Source organism: Vespa mandarinia, chromosome 18, assembly GCF_050613455.1.
Source record: "Vespa mandarinia isolate Hongniang chromosome 18, ASM5061345v1, whole genome shotgun sequence".
Lineage (NCBI taxonomy): Eukaryota > Metazoa > Arthropoda > Insecta > Hymenoptera > Vespidae > Vespa > Vespa mandarinia.
The window spans coordinates 906806-932085 of NC_140827.1; the positions used below are offsets into that span (position 1 = coordinate 906806).

General features: G+C 34.6%; 3 protein-coding genes and 1 pseudogene across 3 annotated transcripts in view; 3 read left to right on the forward strand and 1 right to left on the reverse strand.

Moving 5' to 3' along the window:
- The window catches only part of LOC118445632 (uncharacterized), a 104436-nt gene extending 103103 nt beyond the window's left edge, over positions 1 to 1333 (forward strand). Inside the window, exons 5-7 of the transcript XR_014983199.1 lie at positions 187 to 507; positions 798 to 999; positions 1201 to 1333. The gene's annotated coding sequence lies outside the window, so the exon portion shown is untranslated. The remainder of the gene's footprint in view (positions 1 to 186; positions 508 to 797; positions 1000 to 1200) is intronic.
- Positions 1334 to 5290: 3957 nt separating this feature from the next.
- Positions 5291 to 9943, reverse strand: LOC118450973 (uncharacterized). The gene is made up of 4 exons (XM_085662526.1): positions 8490 to 9943; positions 7207 to 7458; positions 6907 to 7135; positions 5291 to 6740 (listed from the first exon to the last, which is right to left on the reverse strand). Exons 1-2 carry the CDS (start codon positions 9235 to 9237, stop codon positions 7442 to 7444), a joined length of 765 nt encoding a protein of 254 aa, XP_085518652.1. The 5' UTR covers positions 9238 to 9943; the 3' UTR covers positions 5291 to 6740; positions 6907 to 7135; positions 7207 to 7441.
- A 2258-nt stretch (positions 9944 to 12201) lies between these two features.
- LOC146872425 (uncharacterized) lies at positions 12202 to 14018 on the forward strand (annotated as a pseudogene).
- A 9648-nt stretch (positions 14019 to 23666) lies between these two features.
- LOC118445672 (uncharacterized) lies at positions 23667 to 24216 on the forward strand. The gene is made up of 2 exons (XM_035875360.2): positions 23667 to 23871; positions 23975 to 24216. Exons 1-2 carry the CDS (start codon positions 23667 to 23669, stop codon positions 24214 to 24216), a joined length of 447 nt encoding a protein of 148 aa, XP_035731253.2.
- The last annotated feature ends 1064 nt before the right edge of the window (positions 24217 to 25280 follow it).

Consider the following 25280-nt stretch of genomic DNA (forward strand, 5'->3'; position numbering starts at 1 on the left):
ACAAATTATTCGTTATTTTTCCATTAACTGCAAGGTAATTATTCTTTAAATCATTATAAGCTTTTAGAAAAAGAAATTATACTTGATGTTACTATTTTTTTACCTTTTTTTTACAAATCATCTTTGTATATTATTGCTAATATTGAACATCATTAAGGATAATAAATATCAAAATCTTTTTTTCAGAGAATTCCTTTTGAATAATTCGTCCAAAGGAAGGAGCAATGTCGTCATTCAATTCAAGAGAGACTTCAACGCCACAGTTAGTTCATCTATTAAACAAGAGTACAAGAAACAAAAAATTCTATCAAACATTTATAAAGTTGGTTGAAGAATATTAGTAACAGGTGCAATTAAACATTCAAAATAAGTGTGAAACAAATGTCATGCGAAGCAAATAAACAAAATAATGTTTTAATAAGAGATATTGACCAGTAATATTTTTCATAGAAAGACATTTTGGAATATCTATATTCACATATTTAATATGTATTGATTTTTTTGTCAGTAAGTATGAAAATATTGATAAAAACTAATCAAGCGTACACAATACAATTTTCTTCCTTCAACTGTTTATAAAAATGATGTAACAAAAAATACTCTGATTAAATTAAATTATAGATAGATATAAAATTTATTTATCGATCAAAAGAGATTAAATTTATTAGGTAACATAAATTTAATTAGTTATGCGAGGACTCTGTATTGTGATACTAGATCCGATACTTTCTACCGCCTTTATGTAAATTCATCACTGTATATTGTATCACTATATTCAATATATTTTTTATTTGTAGCCAATAATGGTCGGAGGAAAGACAAGAAAGAACTGTCGGGGAATATAGAATTTGAAAATTTGAAATTTAACTACCCAAGTTGATCGAATCACGTTATTTTGAAGAATTTTAATTTAGATATTCTTTCTATACGATGTCAACGAGTATAGCATATCTATTGATAAATGGGACATTAGGTTTCTCCATTCTAGCTATATTAGAGGTATTGTATTAGCGCATATAAATTAAAAACCTGTACTTTTTGCGACTAGTACAATGGGGCATATTTGTCATGGAAAACAAGATGCGACGGACGAGAAGATAAATAATGATATATGAAAAAAAAATAAATAATATATGAATACAAATTTCAATATTTTTTCAAAGTATTTCATTATATATTGTACATCATTTAATGTTACAGATCATAAAAGCGGCAAAAGAAGCTAATGCTCATGAATTCATTACAAAATTTCCAAGAAGTTATAAAACTTAAAATGATGAGAGAGGCGCAGTATTATTTGGTGGAATAAAACAACCATCGATTTTAATATTAGTCGAAGCAATGATATGTAAAAAGACTAAATATAATTAGTCACATATCTGATTGTGTACTCTGTATGAATTTTATCTTTTTTAAATTTAATGCATTGGATTATGAAAGCAAAAAAATGGTTCACAGTGCGTTAGAAAATGTAACTAGAAATAAGTTAGTTATTGTTCATAGACTAAGTACTATTAAACCTGCTTATGTTACTATTGTATTACAATATGTTATTCTAGAGATAGGTTGAAAAATGAATCGGTGTTCTTTCACTATCTGCGCATAGCTACTTTATTTTGCAATATTTTGTTCTTTCTTTTTCCTTTTTTTTTTCCTTCTTTACAACCTACAATTAAAAATGAACTAAAAGACATTGACAATTGACAATTAATGTTTTTTTTCTACTAAAAATAATAACAATAATAATACAATGTAATAATAATAATAATAATAATAATAATAATAATAATAATAATAATAATAATAATAATAATAAAAATGTGCATAAACATTATTTATATACATAAAAATATTATTTAATCAATTTTATATTATAATATTAAAGCCAATTAGCTTCGACTTATCCTGAGTAAGAAACAATATGAAAACAAATGCATAACGATCATTAGATAGTAAGACAAGAAGAAACTATAACGAACAAAAACAAAAGAAATGTTTTTCACTTTTCATTAGGTATTGTTTCATTATTTGCATTCCGTTGTTCGCCACTGCGACAGCATCCATGAACAACTCTGTATTTTTATACATGTAGCAAGATATTTTGGTATATGCTTATTGTAATCAATCTCGAGAAATAATCCTGGAATAGCTGATAGCTCATAGTAAAAATGACTCGGAGTTGTTGGTATTAAAAATTGCTCAAAGTGCAAAAGATTAGAGATATCTATCGATAGGCGATTATGTGTCGAAATATTAAGAACACGATTTAAGTGTTCGTGCATAAAACCACACGTAAAATGACATTTTTACTTTTGTTATCATAAATTACCGTCATCATATGTCTCATGATGTATATAGAATAAATATATCCTTTTTCTGCTTCTTATTATTATATTATTATATCACATATTATTATTATTATTGTAATAGTAGTAATAATAACAATAATATAAAATTAACTTCTACAGTGGAATCCATAACAAAATAGGACTAGGAAAGAAATTTCGCAGATACGGTAACGAATTCGTATATTGATCTTTACTAAAAAAATAAATAATATCTATGTTCCGGATATGATTAGTAAATTAGTTTCAGTTATTACATATATTATGAACCATCGGTATTCTGTAAAAAAAAGCAGAATATATTATATAAAAAATAAAAATGTATGTATATAAATATATAAAATCATTTTAATTATACTTAAATAAAGTTTTTTTCGATAAATATGATAATCTACAAAAATTGGAAATAATTTCACCAAGAATAGTTTCTTTTTCATGTTACGCAAATTGTCGGTAATGGTTCTAATATCATGGATATCAGGAGTCATAAATAATTTAATAAATTAGTTCATATTATAAACATTGTAATGAACATGTGAAATAAATATCGATCAGTCAAACAGAACGATGCTTTTCGATATAAATATATGCAATATGCAATATAAATGCAATATAAATATATGCGATATAAATAACGCATATATGCAACTGATAAATCAAAGATAGATAGATAGTTATATACATGCATACATACATACATATATACATACATACATACATACATACATACATACATACATACATACAAACATACATACATATATACATAAAATATATATTAATATAAATATCATATACATAGAAGTGTAAAATAATAAATGAGAAGATAGTGCTAAGAAGGGAGAAGTAAATACGTGACGTCGAGATGAGTCGTTCATAAATTTATAAACAACGCGAAGAATCAACTACGGCAAAATAATGGTGGAGCAGTGGGTGTGCTTACGGTTTGTAGGAGGGTGTAAGAAAGAATAGGAAGTACAGGTTTCATAGAGAGCGAAGAATTGAACGGGAAGAAGAGATTGATAGCGAGTAAGAGAGAGAGAGAGAGAGAGAGAGAGAGAGAGAGAGAGAGAGAGAGACAGAGAGACAGAAAAAGAGAGAGTTATAACGAATGAGTGAGAGGGAAGAAAGCATGTGGAACCGGCCAAAAGCAAGTGTGTGCGTGTCGAAAGATAATTCCGACTCACACGCATTACTCACGTGCTCGAATTTTATTTCTGCGTGTGTGCGTGTTTTTTTAACTTTTTTTACTTTCTTTATTTATCTTCTTTTGAAAATCTTAAATAACAATTAACGAACAAGTTCAGTGTTTCAATTTGAATTTTTCATAGTCTCTCATTGGTGTATTTTCTAAACGGATAATGCTAACATGAGATTTGTCCATATCGCTCATCTCTCTCTTTCTCTCTCTTCCCCCCTCCCGCTCATCCTCTCGCTCACACTCTCTCTCTCTCTCTCTCTCTCTCTCTCTCTCTCTCTCTCCCTCTCTCTCTCTCTCTCTCTCTCTCTCTCTCTCTCTCTCTCTCTCTCTCTCTCTCTCTCTCTCTCTCTCTCCATCTCAAGTTCACAATATCGCGACAGTCTATTGCCCGTCCAGTAAAACCAGTTACAAGAGCAGATTTATACTGATTCAAGGACATGAACTAACAAAACATTCCGACCTTTAATATATTTTCAAATGCAACATCTGCTCGTGAAACAGAAGCATTTACCACAGACGATCAGTTTACATTTATAAAGAGGTTTTCATGTGCGAAACGTGTTGCTTGTTACAATTAATTCTCATTTTTATTTGGTCGCATTATAATGTATTCCCCATCACATATATGCCTATATATGCACGTATATATACATTATATATGTAGTCTCAATCGTGCATTGACAATAGAAACTATGAAAAATTTCCAAAACAGAATAATTGCAATAGTAAATCTTCATAAATTATATTTTCAATGATATATTCCCATCATATTATTAATGTTCTGAAATTTATAACTGTTTTTTTCGTTCAGTAATTCGTTATACATTTCGTTTAATAGTTTCATTTTAAATTTGTCGATTTTTCGTCCTTTCTGATATTATACTTTTATAAATTTAATAAATATTTATTAGTTAAAATGAAAAATATATAGGAATATATAAATATATATATATAATATTTCGGATTGATTGTGGGTGGTGATAAACGAAAATATGTTTCTCTGTGAACAAAGTGATAAATCTTTATTTGTTAATTAATGCTTAGTTTTTGATTAGTCTTACCTGTGAATAAAGAAACGACAATTACGTTTATTATTCACAATGTTAAATTTTATTTCTATTATATTATGAATCTTCTTCTAGCTCTCGTGTTGCTTTTCTCTTCTATGTTATATTTCATACTGCCCGTTTCTCTTCCAAATCTTAACGACTCGATTTGTAGGTCACAAAAGAAATTGTAAATAATAAAGGACAATGGAAGGGCGGGCTATGAGACCCGCGGCAAATCTGCCTGAAGAAAGTATACTTTCTTTACATATATATATATATATATATACACACACACACACATCACGAATACATAAAAGAGAGAATCTAATATAAAGTAAAGAACATGAATATATGCAGATTTTTTAAGATATATGTATAGGTATATAAAAATAATTAAATGTATATAGTATGTGTTAATATAGTAATTTAGTATAATATAAAAAATTATCGTAGTATATATATATTTCCATTCAAATATTTTTTGAAAATATGTAAAATACACATAATACTACATATTAATATATTCTAAATATATTTTATATGTAATAAAAAAAATGTACTAACAAAACATAACGCATACGAAAAAAAGAAAAGTATCTAAAAATAAGTATTAAAAGGAAGTATAAAAAAATAAGTATAGTTTTAACATATACAATTCTTATGAATGATCAAGTTAATAACTTCCATATACGGTAGTAATAACCATCGCTATCTTATAAACGAATCAGTAACAAATATAACAGTCACAAACTGTGCATTACTCAACGCGTACCTGATATGCATAAAAAATTCCGAAAATCCTATTAGATTCAAACAATTTTTACTAAATCTTGCACTAACATGGATTAATGAGAATAAAGAGGAGCAACAATCAAGATTGGCTGCTCAAAGTAATAAAAGATCGCCAAGGTATGATCGACCAGACAGGTTTACCGCGGACATGAGGAAACATAGTATAACACGTATTAGTGGTAATGGGAGAATTCAAAACCCGCGAAGGGCTTGTAAAGTCTGCACTGCCGCCAGGAAAAGAAGTTCCACTGCATATGTGTTCTTCCTGCAACGTTCCTCTGCATGTTGGAAAATGTTTTGAAAATTATCATACTAAAATGAACTATGAATCTTAGGGGTTAAATTTTTTAAATAAAATGTTTTAGTACTAATTAAAAAATATAAAACTATGGAATAAAAATAGTGTAACAGTTATTTTAGTGCCTTCTTTAATAATAATTATATTCCAAGTAATTATGTTGCGAAAAATTGAGTAAATATCACCGTTGGCGAACAATAGAACCTGCGTGAATCTCGCCGGCGACAGCGTAACGGCGCTTCGATAAATGCGCGGCCGGCAAAATGTTAAGTCGCGTTACGATTTTGTTTATTTTATTTTCATCGCTTATATTATATATTTAGCATAAAAATTCATTTTCATTATAATAACTTCTTGAAACATATTATTAAATGTCATATAAAAAACGTTTAACTTGCTATAGTTTTTATCAAACCAGCCTAAAGTAGTTTACACGTTGCTCGTCATGGTGTTCATACGTGACCGCAGACTATTTCTCCTGTATTATCACAGTTAATTATCAGTGACCGGAGTACAGTAGTAAATATTTATAATTGTAAAAATTGAATGAATATTGACAGTAAATGAATTTTGAACATCATCGCTAATTAGAATATATTCAGCAATAAAATGTGCACTATTCAACAATTAAAAATTTTTATTAGAAGATCAAAAATGAAAAATTAATTTTCATCAAATCATCAATCTTTCGGTTTCAATATAATCTGAGCAGTATATGGTAACCTTTTAGGTCTGAGTTTTAGCTGTCTTTGTTCCAAAACTTGCAAAATTTTTTTGGTAACATTGTAAAATTTTCGCACCAGGTATGCTAGTCTTTCCTTCTTTTACATTTCATGGTTTACTCTTCTTCGGATAGATATATTTGATGGCCTTAGTATTTCTCAATCATGGCACTGTGTTAGATGCATTTGATTCCCCTTGCTTTCTTTTTGATTTTTTCTCCACAATTACCAGGTATATTGCACAGACGATTAATACAATTTAAATATACTTCTGTTGAAGTGGTTGGCGGTAAATTTGTGATTTCTAACTTTTCCCTTGTGGTCGGTAAAAAGCTAAAATAAGTTTTCATAAAGATTAAATCTTGTGCAAGTTTTTTTTATTAGACTATATCTTTTGCAATCTTAATTACTGTAACATCTATTATATTAAAATGTTCAACTACTATTAACATAAAAAATAGAATAAATACGTATGTATATACAAAAAAGTTTTTCTTACCAAATGATTGCATATTACTTATATTTCTTATTTTATCAAAATGTTCGATATAAAATAGTGCAGTTTCAATTTACGTATTCCATCTAATTAAAATAGATTCTAATGGCAAAAGAATATTTTGTAATGTTTTTTTTACACTTCAATATGAAGTGATGCTTTCAAAAATACATTCTTCACAGATTTTTACCAATAGTTTTTAAATTTTAATATATTACGTCACGGATCATGTCTTGAATAAAAAAAAAACAAAGTTAAAAATCTTGTTTCTTTCGGTCCGTCTATTACAATCTAGTAACTTGCCTCGTTTTCGGTTAGCGCAAAACTCCTCTCGGGATTGAGACTGTTTTTATTCTCTCTGTAAGAATGATACTTTGAAGGACGCAACTATCTTACAATTCCTGTTCGAAGTTTCGATATTTCTCGAAATGCTTATCCTTTTATTGATGACGTCACTGATTAAGAATGTAGTTCACCTCCAAATTAACTCTTGAATGGAAAACGACAGTTCTCCACTTGTGTTTCTCCCTTGAAGTCTTTACTTTCTCCAGCAATCTATCAATAGATTGATATTAAAGCGAAGAGGAAGCAGATCAAAAGACTGAAATGATGCCTGTCAAATTGTCACATTTGTTTATCAGTAACAATTATTTAATATATTGGGACGTACGAAAAATTCGTGCCTCCCAAAAGTCAACACGAACTTCCTGGAAAACGCAATAATTAATAAAAGAAAAAGTACGATGTTCACTTCATTGGTTGATCAACAGATTTTTGTCTAAAAAAATAAGGGTTGGCGCAACCTTAGAAAATTTTCTTTATAATATATATATATATATATATATATATATATATATATATATATATATATATATACACATTCCGTTTTCTCCACATGTGGACGGAAAATAACTTTTAAAACCATTATTAACTTTACGTATATAAATATTATTTTTCATTTTATAAAAGCGACATTTCTGGTATTATTTTAATAAGATTTTGCTGAGATCAATTAGTCATAGTATTTTTTGTGAAATATTGTTAGATTTTGTCAGAAAATCTCAGAAAATAAAGAACATTTTTGTCAGATTTTCTTGTTTATTACCGAAAAGGCAAAAATCTATCGCAAACTCGTGAGAAAATTTGTTCTTAATATAGAGCTACAGAATGTTATAGATGATTCAACAACAATGGTTCTGAACACTCAGATGGTTTTGAATATTTAGAGAATTAAATGTTGATGGTAAAGAAATATTTTACAAAATACGATTGTATTAAGTGATCGCAACAAATTTTATTAAAATGACTTCTAACTGAAAGATAATATTTACGTGTGTGAAGTTGATAACGGTACAAAACTGATATTTCCTAAAATCCCAATTTGTAAATTTCGAGAGCGATTGTTACGACCCGCTCGTTACGGGCCTCAAAAAAAAATATTACAAAGAAATTTTTCGAGGAGTCCCTACATACCGCGAGATTAGTATCTTTTTGGCCCTTACCTGCTATGTGGCTCGAGATTGGTATACAAACACACACAGAATGACTCGAGACACGACACTTGCGAAAAAAATGGATGCACTTACCTTGTTTCGTGATCGCCGTAAATTCCGCTTCGATCCTCAAATTCCTGGGTGTTCGCGGGTCATGAGGTGGTAAATGAACTATTGATACAGGCTTCCTGTTGAACGTAATCGAGATGAGACGGTAAGGCCCTTCGTTCTCCTTGCTCGCTTCCTTGCTGCCATAGGTCCCGATGACATCGGTAAAGTACATATGGATATCATATAACTTCGCGAGAAGCTGGTACAAAAGATAATTCCTATCGACACGACTCGTTCTCGGCATACGTGAGTATGTAGAAAGTATAACTTGGAGGTTTTCAGGCTGAATAGTAAGGAGGATTGTAGGAAGTTGTCTTCTGCTCGTGCGATTTGTACGCACCTCTGACGAAAGTATAACTTCGAGGTTTTGACAAAGAATTAACCTCCGAGAAGTGAAAGACAGAATGACCATTCTACACGGCTTATATACTCTATTGAACTGCGGTAGGCGGCTCGGGATGCCGACGCTGCCGAGAATGGTGGGACTGCCGCCGTCGTGAACCATGGTGGGGATAGTGCCTTCGTGAGCATGGTGGGGAGCGCAGCATCTGTGTATGGTGGAAAGAGAATTTCCAGCCGTTCGGAGCATTCTATCCCGAGTCTGCTGATTCTCGCTCTTTTCCTCTTTCTCTTTCCCTCTGAGGAACACATTTGTGACACGCTGCTTTTCTACATCTGAAATACATCTGTGTCTCACTGCCTTTTCACTTTCTCTTTCTGTCCTTCCCATTGTATTAGTATTATATCTTTATAATAGTTTAGTTATAAGACTACGAGTACTTAAGCACTAAGGTATCTCTTTTACTTACTATCGTCTGTTTTATAAGAGAATTAATTTGTTTTATTTACGACTCCCCTTACGTCGGGCTCAAATATGTCATATAATGGTGTTAGTGATTGATGGAAATAAGTTTCTTAAAACTTGTATTGTCCTTTAGAATAATAAAGAGATTGTAATGTATGTAAAGGTGTATCCCCATTTTATATCTAATGCGTATAACATTGATATGATGACTCCTTATATGGTGGACACGAGGAAATAAAAATTATGCGTCTTTTGCTAAGTGTAAGAGTGGCATCGGGCATAACACTCTATAAACCAACAACTGACTGCCGTATCTAGAGGGCGTCAGCAGCTGTAAACTAATAAATGATTGCCGCGTATATGCGGTGTCAGCCTCCGTCAGCCGAAAAGTGACTATCGTATGTAGACGACGTCAGCTGCTGTGATGCACCAAGTGATTGCCGTATATAGACGTTACCCCTCGCGAAAGGGTTAAGATTATTTGTAAGTTCACCAGCGATGTTTATTGCACTTATCTTTGGATTTTGTTTTATTTTTCGAATTATGCATCGGTTAGTGTACTAATTTATTTTGATTTTACATTTGTTTCGTGGATTATCCATATCTATCAATGATTCTTGGAATCGTGAACTATGGTGGTCTACCTACCAATTTTAGAAATTTCTCTCAGAGTTTTGTACTTATTATATAAATATATAATAATTTCCTTGTATATAAATAAAGATTACACGTGCTTGTGAATGTATTTGATATTACTTATTATATAAATATCAACTTATAATAGGATATTTATATAATTACAATAAACAAAAGATATTTATTATATAAATTTCCTATGAGCTATATATATGAGCTATAAAATTTTCCGATATTGTAAACGGGTCAGTTCTTTCTCATTTTTGTTGTATTGTACATATTTATTGAGGATTTATACTTTCATGGTCCCATCCAGCAGAAAAACGGTTTGCGCCACCACCTCAAAAAGTAATAACTGAATGCATTTTGATCAGCTTGATCAACACCACTCATCGACTTTTGTGTAACTGATAACTACACTTGACTTTTCGATTACTTCTTCTATGTCTCCTATATACATCTTTTAGTGGTTATTATTCCAGCATTATGCAAATTGCTCAATAATGATACTATTCTCTTAATCCTGCTCTTATGAAATTTTGGTTTCTTCAGAATTGTCGGGACACCTTTTTTATTTGTTCTTACGGTACCGGTTAAGTGACACTTCATTCTTTTTAATTTTTCAGCTAAGCATACACTAGTATAATAACTGTGGATGTGAATGTGATATCCTTTTCGGTAGGTACTTTATCTAATAACTGTTGATACAGATGCAGGACGATTCTAATGCTAATCTGGCCTCGAAAGATTTTCGGAAGTGATACTTCCGTAATATGGAAGAATGCTATATACATATCTGAATCTGCTAAAACGTATATTTGAATGCTCCACTTGGTAGGTTTATTGGGATTATATGTAAAAATAAAACTTATTTTCTACTTAAATTTTACAACGAATTCATCAACGCAAATATTTTCTTCAGTTATGAAATGTTCGGCAAATTTCATATTTATATATTCTAAAAAATTAGTTGCTCGTTGAATACGAGTTCTAATATCATTTCTCGTAAAATTGGTTGTTTTTAAATGTAACATCCAAAATATTTGAACTAATGCTAAAATTCAATATATTAGTTGTATATTCAAAAAAAATTTATATTAAAACGTATTGTGCAAGTTGTATGATATATTTGTAGCTTTCATAACCTTTCACACTGTTATAGTAACTCATTCAATTGGACTAAATGAGGCTATCAAATTAAAAGTAATTAATGTTATTATTATCAAAACTATCAGCAAATAAAATGTTAGTTACACAGAAGATAAGGATCACAATCTTTTGCTAATATATAATAAATTTTACCAACGAAAAGAATTATTTATTAATAATAAATTTTGAGTATTTTCTGAATGTGCAGTTAACTGATTATGAGCATAAAAGATATTACAAAGCAAATAAGACATTAAAAAGTAGAAACTAGAATCCTTTGTTACATATAATTATTGAATAGCTTGCAGTGCAAGACACAAAGAAAAGAGATTAAAGATATTATTTGCCACAGTTAAAATATAAAAAAACTGTTTGTGTTATAATTTTAAAAAATATATAAGTATATAATTTAAAAAAAATTTTAAACAATTTGAAAAATCTTTTAAATGACATCGTTTCTCTAAATATTGGTGTTTTTGTAATGGCCCTCTTAAATCAATTCATTTGAATTGCTAGCTCTTTTTTCTGAACCATTGTTATACATAATGTAAAATAAATTTTTATTTCTTTACAATCTACAGAAAACCAAGTTTCGTCGGTTTTTCGTCTTTTATTTTTATTGTTTATTATTTGTTCTGCGTACCGATTCATCTCCGTTACAATATTTTCCCAGAACATATCAATTATTATATTAATAATGTCTAATTCTTTTTTATTTGCACCTAACTTCTGTAAAATTGGAAAATTAACAATGAGTCTGACCCGGCTAAGACAAAAAGACATCGGGAAAATCCGAGTCGGAACTGTGCTGTTCACGTTGGACCCAATTATGATACTGGCAAGTGTTTACGTTTAGCCGGAACGACTTATCACAGCTTTTACATGTTTGGTCCGATTTCCATACCACGAATTTCATACGATATTGTAGGCGAAGGGTTAATCTGGCCTGGACACGTACTAGACTATTGGCTATTATCTTCATTCTAAATGAAGAAATATTACATTTTAAGATCGGTCATTTGACCGATCGTGGTAGGAATAGGTATACATGAAGTGTCGGTAGGATTAATGATAAGTCATTGTAATGCTATTATTGCTAATGATATGGGGAAGATTATTTTATGTGAGAAAGTGCACGCCAAAAGTACATATTCAAATTAGATTTTTTGAAAAAAGACGAACACATTATATAGGAAGATTTTCAACCATCTCAAGTAAACAAACAGGTACAAAACATTATTTTGTTTACTATTGTACACTTTATATTTCCTTCTGTTACTATATAATTTATTATAATTAAACAGTAATCGAGGTTAGAACGTCTAGTTATTGTACAAAAAATACAACAACCGGTACAAATTTATGTCCAATTCAAAAGGCCATCAGACGGTATGACAAATGACCCATTATCATTTAAGAAATTGCCATTAGATACGGGTATGCTTGCTTTCTTGATTTATTGATCTTTCTGAAATTTCATTTCTTTGATTATAGTACATGTGATAAAATGTTAACAACCGAGACTACTATGTTTCCCAATACAGTACCAAAGGTGCCTTGTAATATCGATGAATATAATAATAATGATTTTGATATAAAAAAATAAATAACAAAATTTTCGCACTGAATAATTAGTATAATTTAAAAATATTACAAATTCTTGGAATGGAAACACTAACATTGATAAAAACAATGTAAAGAATGTAGAGAGTTTTATGAAAAATATTATTCATTACGAAAATAATGAAATTTCAATACAGTTTAATAACATGATGAAAGGAAATATGAAAATCAATAAATACATTACTGGTAATGATACCAGTAGAGAAAATAATATATTTTCCAACAATTATACAGAAATAGTTGATAATCAGTCAGAAATTATTTCTCAAGGAAAGTTACAATTAATATATAATATATAAATTTATAAAATATTTAAATAAAACTTTTAAATAAAATAATTAAAAAAAAACATGAGCAACTTTAAACATAAATCTGATTGTTTTGATTAAATGGAAGTAGGAAAATGGGTACTTTCAAAGAAAAAATGAAAAATACAACTGAGATTAAAAGCGAAATAGAAGACAGTAATAAATGATTAAACGATTTGATATTGCAAGTGGAAGAATTAGATCAAATTTACGCAGATACATATACAAAATTGTTACAAGCTGCCCTTGATCAAAATTTGGTTGAACGATCTATGGATATTGATATTTCTGATAATCAAATTTAAAGCCTTTAAATGACTATGAAAAATCCACTAGAGTTATTTGATATACCTAATCAAAGAAAATACGAAAATGTATAAACTCCAAAACAGGATTTGTGTGTGTTAGTTTCTTTATCAATGGCAGCGAAAGAAGACATAACACAAAAATTAAAAAAAGGATTATTTCTCCTACCACGTAAACATTTACGTAAAATATCTTCGATGCTTGTTCTACCATGAGTTACACCCTCTCGAACTAATAATCAAATCTTCTTCTGAAGCTCCAAATTTTAAGCCCCAAGAATTTATCATCTCTTCCTGGTGCTTTACCTAAAGAATCAAGTCTTTTTTCTAAACTATTTAAGAAGAAAATGAAAAAAACAAAGATATCACTTCCAGTATACCCACAGGCACTAATAATCGTTTGTTTAATGCACGCAAAAATAACTCGTTTCTGTGTAAAAGAATTCAAGATAATTCTGTAACACAAATGCATAGATGTAGTATCTCAAGTATAAATAGTATTAAATTTCTTACATTAGAAAGTAATGAAATACCATCTTATGGGTCTGATTTGACTGAAGTCAAGCACTATGTTCTTTATACTACTAGGGCAACACATACAAGAGCATCTGAATTCAATGAAATGTCTTTTTATAATAGTCCTATGAAGGGAGAAAAAATAATAACAGAAACAAAAAGATCTTAATCTTCGATAGAAAAATATTAATTGTCTATTTTATTTCTTTTTCTTTTTTTTTTCGAAGTGTACTGCCATTGAAAGTGTTATATACCTTCTTCCTTATATTATAATCGCATTAAAAATATTCAAACCATGGCAAAGATTATATTATATTATTGCGACATTATCGAATTTTATAGCATGAAATACTTTTACGTAACATTTCTGCTTTCAATGACGTATTTTCATGCTATAATATAACTTTATCATCAAGCAGAACTTTTTGGAAAAATAGATCTAAAACTTTTTTTGAATTTTACTAATTCGATGTCATTTGCCGCATTTGTTTGTGCAGTTCAAATACTTGCATATTCTTATTTTTATAAATAAAAAAAGTCGTTTTATATATAACGTTTTAGACGCGATTAGGTAATGGCATAAATCGTTAATGCCTGCAATTAAACTTGCTGTTTGTTACAAAAGAAAGTATAAACCATATCTAATCGAGTTTTTTGGTCTGGTTGAGAATATTAAATTTGTCAAATTATTACTACTTAATATTTATAATATGTTATGTTTAATATACTATTGGAATGTTTTTTTTGCTTATATAATTTAATATCATACTTATTTTATTACCTATTATATAAGATTTTACAAAATTTTTTATATATTTCTAGATCATTTATAGATTTTATAGGATATGGTTTTCGTTTGTTAATAGAAAAAATTTTAATGAACAATTAACAGGACATTAAAATATATGGGATCTTTGTAAAAAAAAAACTAAATTTTCTTATTAGAATAACCGTACATTAATATACAAAACTTTCTAGATGATCGTGATTCGTTCAGGCGAAAGAGACAAAAATTTAATAACAGCCCAAAAGCGATAGTCTTGAAACATATACATTATGCAAAAATTACTTAGATGATTGGTATAATTCAAGTATTGAGACCATTAGGGAAGATATAGGAGAACATTACATATGGATTTCTGTAAACGAAACGACCATTTGCAATACATTGCAAATTTAATAGTAGGATAGCTTTGTGAGGATGAAACGACGAAATTACACTTATTATGTTGTAAAATAATAGAAGAAATAAATTATGCAACTGTATTTCACTTTATAAATTCAGTCTTAAGAATTCTGTTATCAAACGATAGTGAATTACTGACAACGAATGCAGCACCATACATAGTATGGGGAAGAAGCAGGGAAGAAATTGAAATTATTTTGTGCAAATATGATACATGCTACATATGTAGTGCCTAGTCTACACAGGATAGCTGAGGGAGTGCAATTCTGTTTTCCAATTATTAATATATTAATATCATCTGTGAAGAAAATATTTTTAAAAACACTACTTCGTATTGAAGCGTTCTATAAATAAATATCCTTATAGTGAGAATCATTGATCTTCAAAATAGTCACTAATCGTAGAATCTACCTCTTCATAGCAAATCTTTTACCACCGAGTCATTTCTTCAAGTTTAGAAACAGAAAATAACACGAGGGAATTAAATCTGGCGAATAGGGTGCGTGAGAAAGCAATTCGAACTTTAACACATTAATTTTGGCCATTTGTAGTTCACATATTCAATAACGGATGTGTGAACTAATGTGTTGTCTTTCAACAAAACTTTCTTTTTCGTCAAATGCGTCCGTTTTTTCTTGATTTCATCATTCAAACGCTGCTATAAGTTTGTATAATACTCGCCATTGATTGTTTTCTTTTCTGAAGATAATCAATGAAAATTATCCCATGCACATCCTAAAAAACTGACGCCATGACCTTGTCTACACATGGAATTACCTTCGCCGTCTTTGGAGCCGATTCTCGTCTTTCAGTCCATTGCTTTGACTACCCCTTCGTCTCAGGTGTGAAGTGATGGATCCATGTTTTATCCATGGTTATGAATTGACGCAAAAATTCGGCTTTATTGGTATGAAACTTCGCTAAACACTTTATTCAAACATCTTTACGGCATTGATTTTGTTTCATGTGAGTAATCGCGGCATTCATCTTGCGCATATTGTTCAAATTATGTTCAAATTTTCAATCAATATACGATGTACAGTACTTTTTCAAATGCCTACTATGTCTCCTAGCTCGCGCACTTTCAGTTGACGGTCATATTATACCATTTTGTAGATTTTCTTCAACATTTTTGCGTGGTCACCTTTTATTTGGTCAACCATTGCGATGTTCGTCTTGGCAGCTCGTACAGTCTCGTTTAAATTCTGTTACCCAATATTATACTGTTGTAAACAAAGAAACAGATTCTCCCAGAGTGGAATCTAGCTCCGCTTTGATATTGGTTGGACTGACGTCTTTCAAATGAAAGTATTGTATCACATAACGATGATCAATTTTGTCCATGTTTACAAATTCACTAAGAGCGTTCACTAATGATGGCTGGTATTAAACAGCGTGGCGTCGTCAAACTTTAAACTAAAGCTTTATAAGGTTGATACTTTCTTCTATAGTCATTATTTTCAAATAATCGCTATGTATATGTCAGGTCGGGTACTTTTGGGACTATCCTCGAAATTGAAGAAGAAATATTACCCAAACGAAACAATTCCATAATAAGAGGGGATTTCAATGGGGATCACAAATAATTACAAGAGACAGATTTATACAAAAAGTGATAGAAAACTAAAAACCAACTGTAATAACAGAAGATAAACAAACTCATTGACCGACAAACATTGAAGTAGTTACAGGTACTATAGATTTCTTCACAGCAAATTTAACACTATACATAACAAAGGTAAGGACATTACAACAATTAAATTCGGATAGTATCTCAACTTACATTATGCATCTTTGCAGTAAGCCACGATTAACTAAAGCAAGTACATTAACAACTGGAAAAACGAACTCGAAAGAATTTAATAAAGAATTAGTTAACAAATAAATCGCAATATACAACTTAACATAATAGGGGACATCGAAGAAGCAACGAAAGAACTCACGAAAATAACAGAAACATTATCAACACCGTCGATGACCAATGTAGCATACAAATTCAACGAAACTCCAATTTAGATTGGGTTGGTAACCAAGAGATTGCGGATTTTAAATAAGAAAGAAAATTCAACATTTTTGCTTAAAAATATATATTTATTCAATTAGGTATTGTCCGATTTTGCCGATGTCCTTCTACCATCTTTCAGGCAGTGTCATAATTCCATGTTCACGAAACTTCTGATTTTTGCCAGCAAAAAACTGAATTAAATGTGATTTTACATTACCAGCGTCATTAAAAATTTTACCATTTAAGGAGTTCTGCATGGAACGAAACAAATGGTAGTCTGAAGACGTAAGAGCAGGGCTATATGGTGGATGTGATAAAACATCCCAACCCAGTTCCAATAATTTTAGACGAATGACCAAAGACGTGTGGGGCTTTGCATTATCATGGTTGAAAACGACACCCTTACGATTTGACAATACCAACCGCTTTTCTTGAATTGCATCGCTCAGTTTGGCGAATTGTTGAACGTATACGTTTGAATTGATCGTTTGGTTTTGTGGCATAAATTCAAAGTACAAAATTACTTTATAATTCCACCAGACTGACAGCATAATCTTTTTTTGGTGAATCTCTGCTTTTGATGTCGTTTGGGCTGGTTCATCTTTCATCACCCACGATCTCTTCCGATTAACGTTGTAATAAACTATCCACTTTTCGTCACCAGTAATTAGGCTTTTCAAAAATGGATCAGTTTCATTGCGTTTTAGAAGCGAATCATAGATGCTAATGCGTTGCGTCAAATGAATTTCTTTAAGCTGCTGATAGATCCATAAATCGAGTTTCTTGACATAGTCAAGATGTTTTAATTTTTTTTGAATGCACGTATATGATACTTTTAGCTTCTCTACAATCTCACGTGTTGTGCTGCGACGATCTGAATCGATAATGGCCTTGATATGGGTCTAATCAGCTTCAACTGGACGCCAGATCGTTGCGCATATTTCAGTGAAAAATTATCAGAACGAAATTTGTCAATTTTGACGCTGTCTTTCTTTCAAGGCTTCATTCCCATTTACGGCACATAACTTATTGTGTGCTTGCGATGCATTCTTGCCTTTTCGGAAATAATACAATAAAATATGTCTGTAATGCGCGTCTTGTTCTTCCATTTTTAAATTGGAATATAAACGAAACTAAAAAACTAATCGATACAATTTTTTTGCTAAATTAAAGGCGTAAGTCCAAAAAACAAGAAACAACATAGATTAGGTGTTTTAAACACGTTAAAAACTAAAGAATGTGCTAGGACTATCTATTGACAAAATTCGCAATCATTTAGTTGTCAAGCCAATATATAATAAAAACAATGAGAGAGAAACGTAAAGGAGAAAAGAGGAAAGTGGAGAAAATATAGAACAATCATGCTCGAAGGATTACTTAACAAGCACAACAGACAATTCAGAAAGCTAATCAGGTAACATAACAACAATAAATTTGAAAATTATATAACAAGCTTAAGAATCATAAAAGATGAAGGTTATAATCTGTGATGAACAATTAAAAACATTAAAAAGCCAAAAAGGAATATCGCATCCTGAAAAACTGTGTTTCTAGGTAGAAGGGTCAGGCAACTGCGAGCGGTGAGCCACACAGTTCAACCCGTATAGCTCAGCGTTTACAGTTGTCCTATAGTGTCCTTTTATGTGTGTACTGCTTACTCTCAATTACCTGATCCGTCTGTCCTCGATGCTAAACGTATTATTTTTAATTTCAGGGGCATCAGCCAGTATTTTACACGCAATATAGAAGCACATATTCTCACGCAGAAATTATAAATTCACGGCGAAAATGGAAAATGAAAAACCAAAAACTCAAATTTATCGAGCTCAAAATGGAAAGACCTGTAGAAAGAATCGATCGACAAGTATTTAAAAAAAATCGCCTGCTAAATCGATTCGAAATGAAGAGTATCATTCAGCAAAGAAATTGAAGGCTGACCAAGATATCGATGTAGCGGTTGATGCGAGTTTCAAGAATTGAATTTTAAAATTTTGTCACCGTTTTTTCTGCTATTAGTAACGTTCTAAAGTACAAGACAAGCAACAATGATGTGAAGTTCATAGAATCAAGCGTTCGTGGATTCGATTTTAAATTAGTGATTTCGTGTGACTCTTACGAAACAACTAGTATTAATTTTATTTCTCTCATAAAAAATAAAGCTTATAGCATAAACATACTTTAGGATTCTGACTGCTAAGAACTGGTTTACGAGGAAAAGAAAAATTTTGTGAAATCAAGGATTTACCGAAAGCAATGTTTTACTATACCGTCATTGAATTCGAGTATCGACAGATATTGCAGAGATCCAAGAACAACAGAACACGAAAGACGTTCGCCAAACTCGCAGATCATCTCAGAAAGGATTCTAAGATACTCATTCTGCTGCTGAAAAACTATTATATGCGTCTATTATATGGGCTGAAGGAATGTTATAGAAATCGTTGATTAAAAGTGAGCAAAAAAAATCATTTTATCATACAAATAACTGGACACTTATTTTTGCATTTTTCTCGAAACTATGTTTTTCGACCTAATTATAACGAGATTTTGAAACTATCGGACTGATTGACTTGAAATTTGGACACAATACTGTCAGGTACATTATTTATAAAGTATGATTCTCGCGATAAGTTAATTAGTTGTTTTAATATTTATTTTCTTGTTGTCAAACTTTTGTGTAAATAAAGTATAAAATACTACTCAATATGACAAAAAATGTGATAGAAGAATCATTGTCTCAAGATAGCAGTGATGGTAAATTTATTAAGGACGAATATGAAAGTAATTGTTTCATGCGATCAAGCGGTGATTCTGATGATAATGACAATATTTCACTAGTAAAAGAAGAAAAGAAAAATATTGCAATACACAGTTTTGTCTGTTTAGCCAAAGAGACTAAAAAACAATCCTTTTATTTGTGAGAAACATGCGATCGTCAGCCAGATTTACATCGTCCTCATTGCTTTAAACGGTACATAGACTTAAATATTACAAATATTTTATAATTCTAATTTTCATTTATATGTGAAATGTTCATATTATGATAATAAAATAACGTTAAAATATATTGTTTTTTAAATTTTATGTAGAAATTTTGTGGTCTAATGAATCACATATAAAGCCAGACATAGTCAAAAAAAGGCCGAATTGCTGAAAGATTTAGATGAGGTAAAGTTCAAGCGCGAAAGTTTTGTAGGGACTATGTCTCCCACTCTTGCCAGTCATATATGAAAAACTTAATAATTATTATTATTATTATTATTATTATTATTTCCCCAAGAGGAGGATTGGAGCGTTCCTTTCCTTTCGACAAGTAGCAGCATCGGCGCCCGAGCTACGAGGAGTACAACATCCCTAAAAAAACCAGGACTCATCTGGCCCGGATGACAGCACCCTGTAAGGGCCCAAAGCCAGGGTTACGGCAGGACCATGAGGACTAGCGGGTACGTTGACGCTGCCCGAAAGGGATATGCGGAATGATACATAAAGCGCGGTTCTCGTGGAAAACACCCGGCGTCAACGCATTGCACCCACGGGAGTGTCAGGAAGCCGATGAAGGAAGTAGGTGAACGGCAAGAGCGGATGCTGAAAGCATTTATAGCCAATAGCTTTCGCAACAATAGGGGTAGTTGCGAGGGTGATCACCCCCCACTTACGGAGGCACCGCGTTCGGAGACGGCCAGGCACTCTGGAGGGAAAAAATTAAAACACATGGAAAATAAACACATAAAAAAACTAAATATACCCAATCAAATAAACACTAAGCAACAAAATACCCCAGAATCACCTGGAAAAAACATCGCTGCTCAATGCAACAAAAGCGTAGGCTCTCAGCCTGCGAAGGGAACACCACAAGATAGAGAGAAAGAAGAACTAGCGAGAGAAAGAAGAAGAAAGCGAAAGTCCTGGCAAATATGAAGGCCGCTGTGAATATAAACAATGCGATTAAACAAGGGCTCCCAGAACTGGAGGAAATAATCGATAGCCTCGAGTTCTTGTATAAATCTAGAAAAAAGATAGAGGGAGCGAGGATCCCCGCCCGAGTCGCTCAGCGGCCTCGTGCTAACCCTGTAACTGATGCTAGCACAGCTAAGAGAGTAGCCACAAGCCCGCCGGAGTTTTCTGAAGAAAGCCTCAAAAGATCGAGGCAAGAGGCGACAACAACCGAAGCCACCAAGTGGACGGAGGTCGCTAAGAATAACCAAAAGAACAAAAGAAAAACCAGGGAAGACGGCAACGAAACCCCCACCGCAGGAGAAAAGTAAGAAGAGCAAAGCGGAGGACAGGCCAAGAAGAAGAACGAGGCCGGACGCGATCCTCCTCAACGCCGCGCAAGGTAAAACCTATGCAGACGTAGTCGGAGCTATCCACCAGCGCATCAAGACTAGCGCTGCAGGGGTAGACGTCAAATCGGCCCGATTGACAAGGGAGGTATTCTTCTCGAGCTTAAGAGGACTACTGCGGAAATCAGGGACTCTTTCACAGAAACCCTGAGGAAAGAAGTGGAGCAATTGAGCAGCATCAGAGAACTGGTGCCCAGAGCTACGCTGGAGATAAGGGACTGCGATTGCTGCAAATCGGTAGCAGAAGTAGAGGCGACGAATTGGGCACCGTGGCCATCTGGATCTCAGACCCCCGTCAGATACATGTGTCAGATCAAGGATACGGACGCGGTTATGTTTGGGTGAGACATAATTCGATGACCTATGTCAGCGTATATCTCACCCCAAACGACCGGATAGACGACTTCCAGACCAAACTGGACGATCTGGAAGACGCGCTGCGGGAAATGCAAGGGAATCTCATTGTAGCTGGAGACGTCAATGTCAAAGCTCTCGAAGGGGGGAGGCCAGGCCGTACTCCAGAGGAAGATGAATCATGGAGGTGTTGTTGAGACTGGAGCTAGCAGTGCTGAATACAGGCTCGACGTCAACCTTCCGAAGGCCTGGCTACACAGAGACGATCCCAAACGTCTCTCTAGCCAACGAACATCTTGTGGCAAGAATCGCTGGCTGGCGGGTGATCGAAGATTACACCGAGAGCAATCACCAGTACATTTTATTCGACGTACACGATAGGAGGCCAGCCATGACAAGTGCAGCCCGACCACCCCGGTGGACTATCGCAAAAATGGATCGAGAGAAGCTGTCTTCAGTAATAGATGAAAAGGTTGGAGATTCCATCAAATTGCAGTCGCGAGTCTATCGCCAACTGTACAAGCCCGGATGATTACTGCAACTATGCAGCACATCCAAAAGGTTTGCACGATAGCGGTGCCAAAGAAGAGCACGAAACCGCAGAGGAGTCCTGCATATTGGTGGACGAACGAGATCGCAAAATGTGCGTAAGGCTTTACGGTTAGAACAACGAGCGAAGAGACGCGAACTCGGCGTTGCTGCCTTGGCCGCAGAGTATCAAGCGGCCAAAAAAGTATTGAAGAGGACCATCAAAGTCAGTCAACGACGGTGCTAGAACGAGCTGTGCCTGGAAATAGACCAAAATCTATGAGGATTAGGGTACCAGATCGTCACACGCAAGCTGGCGACTCGAACGCAAGGAATCCCTCAGTACGCGAGGACGTTGGAATACATAGTGCATACTCTATTCCCCTCACAGCTGAAGAGAGATTAGCACGGCTGCGCCTGACATAACCGATGCGCCACAATTTACGGAAGAAGAGCTACTCAGGGTCGCATCTTCTATGCGGAACAAGAAAGCTCCAGGTCCAAACGGACTTTCAGCGAAAGTAATTAAATCTGTTGCGCAGAGTCAACCTGAGCTCTTGCTAAACATGTATAACATGTGCCTCAGGGGGGCATCTTCCTCGCCCCGTGGAAGAAAGCGAGACTTGTGCTCATTAGCAAGAACAAGGGTCCAGCAGTTGCCGCTTCGTCGTTCAGGACTATATTTATGCTGGATACGGCAGGCAAGCTCCTGGAGAAGCTGCTTAGGCCACGGCTGCTCGCGGCCGTAAGGGCAGCGGGCGATCTTGCTGCCCGTCAGTATGGATTTCGATCCGGCCTCTCCACCATCCACGCAGTCCAGGAGGTTTTCGCTAAAATGACGGAGCGCGGGAATCACCGATCCCGCCCTTTGTGTTTGCTGGCCACCTTAGACGTGAGAAATGCCTTCAACTCCTTCAACCTTCAAGTCAGGTTGGACTTTGCAATGGAAGCGCTAGAACGTAACTTCATTGTTCCGGAGTACCTGCTCCGAATACTCGGGGACTATCTGAACGAGCGCTTCCTAGAATACAGTACTGGCGATGGTCCAAGAAGCTTGGAGTTGACATCGGGGGCAGCCCAGAGCTCCATACTGGGACCGGATAACTGGAATATTTTCTACGACGGTATCCTACGTATGGCAGTCCCCGAAGGTGCTTTCTTGGTTGGGTACGCAGATGTCATTGCAGTTGTCATAACTGCAAGAGACACGCAGGAGGCACAGCTGCTGCTCAACCAGATTATGCGCAGAGTCATCTCCTGGATGGAAGAACACGGGCTATCCTTTGCAGCCCACAAAACAGAAATCGTGCTATTAACGAAGAAGCGCATTAACACCTTGCGCAGCTTCACCTAGGAGACGCGGCGGTCCAGACTAAGTCGGCTGTTAAATATCTTGGTGTAATGCTTGACAACAAGCTTAATTATAGAGAGCACATAATCAAGGCAGCCAACAAGGCGGCAAAAGTAGTAGCCCCGCTGGGAACACTCATGGCCAATGTCAACGGTCCCAGGCCGTGCATGAGGAGACTACTGATGCGTGCCGCCGAAGCAGTGATGCTGTACGGTGCGGAAGTATGGGCCGAGGCGCAGCGAAAAGAGAAATATCGTAAGCGTATAGCCGCGGTACAGAGGAGGGGCGCCCTCTGAATCGCGTGCTCCTACCGCACGATCTCAGAGCCCGCAGTGCTAGTTGTCGATCGATCTACCAGCCAAGGAGAGACAATTTGTCGATCAGCAGAAGGCCGTTCTGGGGAAGGAGGAGGCATCAAAGAACGCCAGGTCTAACAGCATCGAGGCCTGGCAAAGCAGATGGGAGCAGGAGCCTAGGGGCACATGGACTGCACGACACATCAGTCGATTAGACAACTGGATAAACCGCGAGGCGGGAGATGTCGATTTCTACCTCACCCAATTCTTGACAGGGCATGGCCTGTTCTGCTCGCAAAAATGAGGAAGGTAGCAAACGGCAACTGCCCCTATGGGGACTCAATCAACGACGACGACCACCACACGTTCTTCATATGTACCCGGTGGAGCGCCGAACGATTCGCTTTGGAGCAGGACCTCGGAGACATTTCCCCCGCAGTATTCCCTGCCTGTCGTAAGAGGCGACTAAAAGAGACTGTATGAATGATGTATGAATGTTCTTGTATGGTTGTCTCTATCTTTGCTCTTCTGCCATATCTTTTTCTACTCTTTCTATCTCTCTTTGGCTTCCTTCCGTTCCTTTCCTTTCCTTTGAGAGCCTGGCTGTCAGTAATGATTTGTTCTAAACATGGATAGTACGACTAACGAAATAAGCGGCCATGGGAGGGATACCCATGCCACGACGGTATCAGGTGGTGGTAGGCCAACCGCTGTCGTCAACCAACGACTGCCAGGAGCTCGGGGTAGGCAACCTGGCCCCAGCTTTGGATAATGCGTCAGGAAGGGCACCACAGGTAGGCGACTTGGCTTGCGGTGTATCTAATGCGCCAGGAAGTGTAGGAAGGGAAGAGTGCCACTTGGAGGAGTGGCAAAAGGTTGCCAGGTGCCGTTGAGGGCATGGGGTTGTCCGGCCTGACGATAACAAAACAAGGGAGGAAGAATAAACGTGCGAGGCCCGTGGTTTACATGTCTGAGGAGGATGAATCGGGGGTAGACTGGCCCGTGCTGGATGAAAGAGGACCGGCGGAGACCCCTGCCTTGTCTCAGGTGGAGACTGGTAGGGTGATCGACACACTGAAGGAAGCCTCCATCGAAGCCGAAAGCGCCAGGCTGAAATGCCGGAACCTGAAGGGAGATATCTCGGGGGTCATGAAGAGAACCCATAGAAAAATTATGGAGGGGCTCAAGACCCTAAGAGTTAGGCTCCAAACCCGGGGAGATGATCCTCCGTCGGCGAAGGAGACAATTGTGCAGCTGAAGGCTGAACTGAGAGTCATGGAGCTGCGCAATAAGGAAATCTCGGAGGAGAACATCCGCCGCAAAAGGGTAATTAGGAGGATGGAGACTCTCTTGGCTGCCAAAACCAAG

What these genes read in the sequence shown, in the direction of transcription:
- LOC118450973 (XM_085662526.1), bottom strand. Translation starts at nt 9,237, where the DNA reads ATGGGAAGGACAGAAAGAGAAAGTGAAAAGGCAGTGAGACACAGATGT.
- LOC118445672 (XM_035875360.2), top strand. Translation starts at nt 23,667, where the DNA reads ATGCTTGACAACAAGCTTAATTATAGAGAGCACATAATCAAGGCAGCC. An exon ending in GCAGCGAAAAGAGAAATATC is followed by an intron (nt 23,872 to 23,974) that starts GTAAGCGTATAG and finishes TCGATCTACCAG; the next exon opens with CCAAGGAGAGACAATTTGTC.